Source organism: Xenopus laevis, chromosome 2L (assembly GCF_017654675.1).
Source record: "Xenopus laevis strain J_2021 chromosome 2L, Xenopus_laevis_v10.1, whole genome shotgun sequence".
Classification (NCBI taxonomy): domain Eukaryota; kingdom Metazoa; phylum Chordata; class Amphibia; order Anura; family Pipidae; genus Xenopus; species Xenopus laevis.
In genome coordinates this window covers 180,609,507-180,615,007 of record NC_054373.1, presented here as the reverse complement: position 1 = coordinate 180,615,007, position 5,501 = coordinate 180,609,507, and the positions used below count along the sequence as shown (strand labels likewise).

At 41.7% G+C, this 5,501-nt stretch overlaps 1 protein-coding gene across 1 annotated transcript; it reads left to right on the top strand.

Moving 5' to 3' along the window:
• Positions 1-1,505: 1,505 nt before the first annotated feature.
• On the top strand, positions 1,506-2,606 carry LOC108707601 (olfactory receptor 52N4). The gene has a single exon (XM_041581316.1). It carries the CDS (start codon positions 1,581-1,583, stop codon positions 2,604-2,606), a length of 1,026 nt encoding a protein of 341 aa, XP_041437250.1. The 5' UTR covers positions 1,506-1,580.
• The last annotated feature ends 2,895 nt before the right edge of the window (positions 2,607-5,501 follow it).

Below are 5,501 nucleotides of genomic sequence, written 5' to 3'. Positions count from 1 at the left end.
CTGTGCAGAAGAGCAGATGGGAGTATATTTCACCCTAAAATACTCAAGATGTAAAAGTTCTCACTCAAGGATTTCCATGAGGTTCTGAGGTCACATATGTGGGGTTATACATCCATCTATGTTCACAGTTATTCCCCTTAATTCTAATAACGGGGTCATAATTTTTAAGAGTGTTAAAACTGACAGGTTGTGACAGTGGAGTTAAATTGTTCAGAGAAGGAAAGAAAGGATTCAGACTACCCAAAGACAACGCACATGGTGACAGTGTAAATCAACATGTCATCAGTAGAAAAAGCAAACTGAGGAGAAGGTTTTGGTGGGTGATTCAGTTTTAGATGGACTGATTCATCCAGTTGGAGACTGATAGGGGGCAGTTCGAGATTTGATTAATTTAGATTTCATCAGCATACAGAAAAGCACAATGAATGGCTCAGAACTCTCTAGGACAGAGTGTATAGGCAGAATAACAATGGACCATGGACAGAACCTTGGGTCCATGCAGATTCACAAGTTGCATCAGGAAGGATTGATCAACTGTTTCCAATGCAGATGATTGGTCAAGTTGTAGTATGACCTTTGACACTTGAAGATCATTTGTCACCCAGCACATGTCTCAGTGGAGTGTGCAAATTGAAAGCCAGATTGAGACGAGTCAAGTGCAGGGTAGTCTCTTTTTTGTGACATAATACTGGCCTTCAGGCTGGGTGGTGACATAACTTGGAGAATGGGAAATGGCATCATGGGGCAGGTGGGGTGGGGAAATGGATGGAGCAGGGGTGGACCTGTCCTTATAAGGGGTAATGGGGCAGTGAAGAGGGTCTGGGAAAGGAGGGATATAAAAGGGGTATTACAAATTTACCATCAAGTACATTGTGGATAATTTATAATACTGACCATGGTCCTAGCTTGTCATTTACCAGCCAGATTGGTCAACGAGTGGACTTGACACCCTCCTTTTTAAATGTAGATAAAGCTTGTTCGATTCTATTTTTCTAAATGATATTATTTATTTTGCTCAACTAACTTGGTTGACTCTGAGTGCAAGGTGCATCTCCTAATATTGCAGCAGAATCAAAATTTCCATTCTGAATCTATCAAATTCCCAGCTCTGCTTCTGTGTGTTTTATGGTAATCTGGAAACACAGGCACCTGATTTGGCTGGGTTTGTTTCATAAGCCATACAGATTCCTTGTAATCAGTTCATTGGTCATCTTAAATACAATAGAATCTGCCATATTGATTGACTCTACTGATATCTTTCTATAGTGCCGAGGTGCTGCATTATTTCTTTACAATGAGGATTCACTCTTCTTTTTACTGAAGTGACAATACATGGGAGACAATTACTAATCATACAGAGGCAATACTTTCATTACATTCATTTCTCTGTTGAATTTGGGGGTTTTGGAAAAGCTGAGAATCTGGTAATATATCCCATAAGTCTGATATATCACTGTCTATGTTTCATTGCTGCAGGAAGAATTTTCCATGGCCCATTGCAAAGACTGTATAACTGGGCAGAAAAGAAACAGATTTGAAATAGAAGTAACATTTCCATTTAGTGGCAAGAATATGTGGAGATGCCCTGCAACAAGTTCCTATTAGTCATCATGTCAAACCTCAGCAGAGCCAATCAGATCTCCTCTCCATTTTTCCTGATTGGGATCCCAGGGATGGAAGAGATGCATGTTTGGATCTCAATACCACTGTGTTGCATGTATATAGTAACCATTTCAGCCAACATTACTGTTCTTCTTATCATAAAAGCTGAGAGGAGGCTTCACCAGCCAATGTACCTGCTCCTTTCCATGTTATTAGTCACTGACCTTGTCCAGTCAAATGCCGCCATTCCCAAGATGCTGCTGCTCTTCTGGTTCAAGCTAAGAGAGATCACTTTTGAGGAATGTCTAGTGCAGATGTTTTTTATCCACACATTCGCCGTAATGGGGTCTTCTGTACTAGTGACTATGGCCTTTGATCGTTATGTGGCCATTTGCCACCCACTGAGATACTCCTCTATCCTGACCAATTCCATGATTGCCAAAATGGGACTGATTGTGATAATGAGGGGGACCTTATTGGTATTTCCTTACCCACTCCTTGTCAGAAGGCTCCCATTTTGTGGGAATCACATCATACAACAGACTTACTGTGAGCACATGGCAGTGGCAAAGCTCTCCTGTGGTGATTTCAGAATCAACTCTGTGTATGGGTTACTGGTTCCTTTGCTAGTGGTAGGATTAGATACAACATGTCTTACTGTGTCCTACACCATGATTATAATGGCTGTGCTGAGACTTCCTAACAGAGAAGCCAGATATAAAGTTGGTAACACATGTGCTGCCCATGTTGGTGTTATCTTAGTGTTTTATGTCCCAGCCTTCTTCTCCTTCATATCTCAGCGATTTGGGGCTTCTTCAGCCCCATCTGTCCAAATCCTTATTTCCAGCCTTTACCTGATCATTCCTCCTATGTTTAATCCAATCATATACGGCATAATTACCAAAGAGATCCGAAAAAAGTTGTCAAAATTGATTTCACAGAAGTGGCTTGAAGAAATACAAAGTTGGTGTAGAACCCCTAGGGAGATAGTTTGGAGCAAATAAGTAATTGAGAAACTAATAGGTAATAATAGTCAAAAAGTGTAATGGGTAAGGCTGCGGAGGAATGTGATTAGGAATATGCAGATAATAAAATGATCAATCTATAGAAGTGCAATGAGGAATTAATGGACAAGAGTATGGTCAGCCCATAGGAAGTGTAAGAGCGATAAGATGGAAAATGCGATCATATGATGGGTAGTATATGTAAAGGAAGGCTGATGGGTTTGTAAGAAATAAAACTATAATAAATGAGCTGAGAGGAATTTGACGGGGAATCCACAGATTTGAGTAAAATTATCTAAATTCAAGAAAAAGTACAAGTACTGAGAAAGATAATGAAAAATAAAACATAAAACAAATGGAAATGTAGCCAATATGGTGACATTTATATGGACTAATGTGGAAGAAGTAAATAACTAATGGTGCTGAGGAGGCAGAGTGGATGAGGATGAGGCATATAAACAATTCATAGGGAATGGTGGATGGAGATGAGTGATATATGGTATGGTATGGATAATATATCGTATGGTATGGAAAGATGGGAAACAATTTAAGAGAAAGGTGGACAGACAGTTAGACACCAGGTGCATCAACAAACTTTGCTCCCTCCAAATACTCATCTTTAAGAGGGCAGCGCCACATGGCAAGAGAGAAACCACTGTCATCAGTAGAAGGGCAGTAGGGATTGAGTCATCTAAATAGAAACTGTAGGCATTTGTTGGAGGACAGAAAAGACTGGTCCAACCAGAGCACAACTGCCAGCATTAGTAGGTGAACAACAGACACTGGATTGGTTAGTTTCTGTAGGAGAACAGCAGGGATCAGCTAAAAAGAAGAAAATGATCAAGAACAGTCAGAAAAAAGGGCTGAATGAAGAACATTTTAGGCACCCACAAGGGAACAGAAGATGTTGCAAAGAAAATAGTTGGATAGAGGGAATTTGTGGGGCAAAGAAATGGGCTAGGTTATAGACAACTGTAGAAGAGGGCGAAAAGCAGGTAGTGGGTTAAACCAAGAGAGACTGTAGAAATCTATAGGAGACTTCACTCGATACAAGTCCTTACAGCGCCCCTTCCCCAATGTTCCCAAAGAAGTCTAACTGTCAGGTGTTTTAGACATGCTAATACCTCTCCAAGCTGAAGGTCTGGGGCTTGAGCACCTGGACCCCCTGTTAGTATTGGTACCTTACTACACACCATTTTTGCAATATTGGATTTTTTCCTTATCCCCTACCCCAGTAAATTTTACTGTCAGGTGTTTTAGCAAATGTCCAGTGGAACTCTTTCACCAAGCATGTAACATGGGTATCACAGTTCTTGACCCAGGAGTGTTCATTGGGACTAAACCTGTTCTAGTGGATGGAGTATTGACGGAATGTCTGGAATCAATGTCTTTTTTAAGTGGACACTCTAGCTGATCACCCCAATTAGGGTCAGGACAATGAGGGTCAGAAGAGACCTGGTATGAAATTATAGTTTAGACAAAGGGATAGAAAATTTACATCAGGGAAGGACATTTCTGGAAAACTCTGTCGGATGGCAGCAGAATTGATTAAATAAATTGTTACATTAATAACACCAACTCATTTGGGAAAGAGTTTAGAGAAAGACCTCAGTGCCGCAGACAAGACAGAAGGTCCTCTGCATTCACCCATAATCAATAAGCTAAGAACATTAAGACATTTTGGGCCAGATTAAATTCAGTGAGAAAAAGGTTTATCAAGTTAAAACTCAAGGACGAGATTCAACTTATGGATGTGTAGCGCTATAGTAAACTGACTTGTGTGAGGACAGTTTAGCTACTTTCCTTGGTGGGCTGGGACCACCGATGAGCTCTCTTTCTCAGGGGTAAGCCCTCGCAGCGGGGTGGAGGCAAGGGTGTAGTGTAACTGTAACCTGATGCGATAGCACAATGATGTGCGCCAGTAGTTCTTTAACAGTTGAACCAAGAACAGTATTTATTGAACAGTAGCACAGAGATCATTTAGCACATTGATCCACAATGGAGTATAGAACATACACAGCAGCATAAAGGAAGCATATACTCACAGCACGTATAGGCTGAATCCCCACAGGCTAGGGAATATACAGCAGAGAGTAAGTTGACAGCATGCGATGGGTATTGCCCAGTTTTCAAGATATCTTCCAGTGGCAGACTAGGGGAACTCCTGACATCCCTATCTCAACACTTGGTTCCCTACTCTGGGTCCATTGCTTTAGCCCAACCAAGCAGGCTGGAAGGGAATGGGTAGTGCTGACCCTAGGCGCCCTGGGCCCTAGTAATTAGACAGCTATACTCGTTTTATAGATCGCTCTAGGAGTGATAGAGAGGTTAATTAGTTGAGCAGCTCAAGGCTCCGCCGAGGAGATTAGAGGGATTAAGATCCCAGGGTATTACTGACCCGGAGTAAGGAACCAAGTGTTGAGATAGGGATGTCAGGAGTTCTCCTAGTCTGCCACTGGAAGATATCCTGAAAACTGGGCAATACCCATCACATGCTGTCAACTTACTCTCTGCTGTATATTCCCTAGCCTGTGGGGATTCAGCCTATACGTGCTGTGAGTATACGCTTCCTTTATGCTGCTGTGTATGTTCTATACTCCATTGTGGATCAATGTGCTAAATGATCTCTGTGCTACTGTTCAATAAATACTGTTCTTTGTTCAACTGTTAAAGAACTACTGGCGCCCATCATTGTGCTATTGCATCAGGTTACAGTTACACTACACCCTTGCCTCCACCCCGCTACGAGGCCTTACCCCTGAGAAAGAGAGCTCATCGGTGGTCTCAGCCCACCAAGGAAAGTAGCTAAACTGTCCTCACACAAGTCAGTTTACTTTAGCGCTACAAAAAACTCAAGGACGAGATTCAACTTATGGATGCAATTTAATTCAGAAC

Coding starts and splice junctions, on each gene's coding strand:
- LOC108707601 (XM_041581316.1), top strand. CDS start 1,581: ATGCCCTGCAACAAGTTCCTATTAGTCATCATGTCAAACCTCAGCAGA.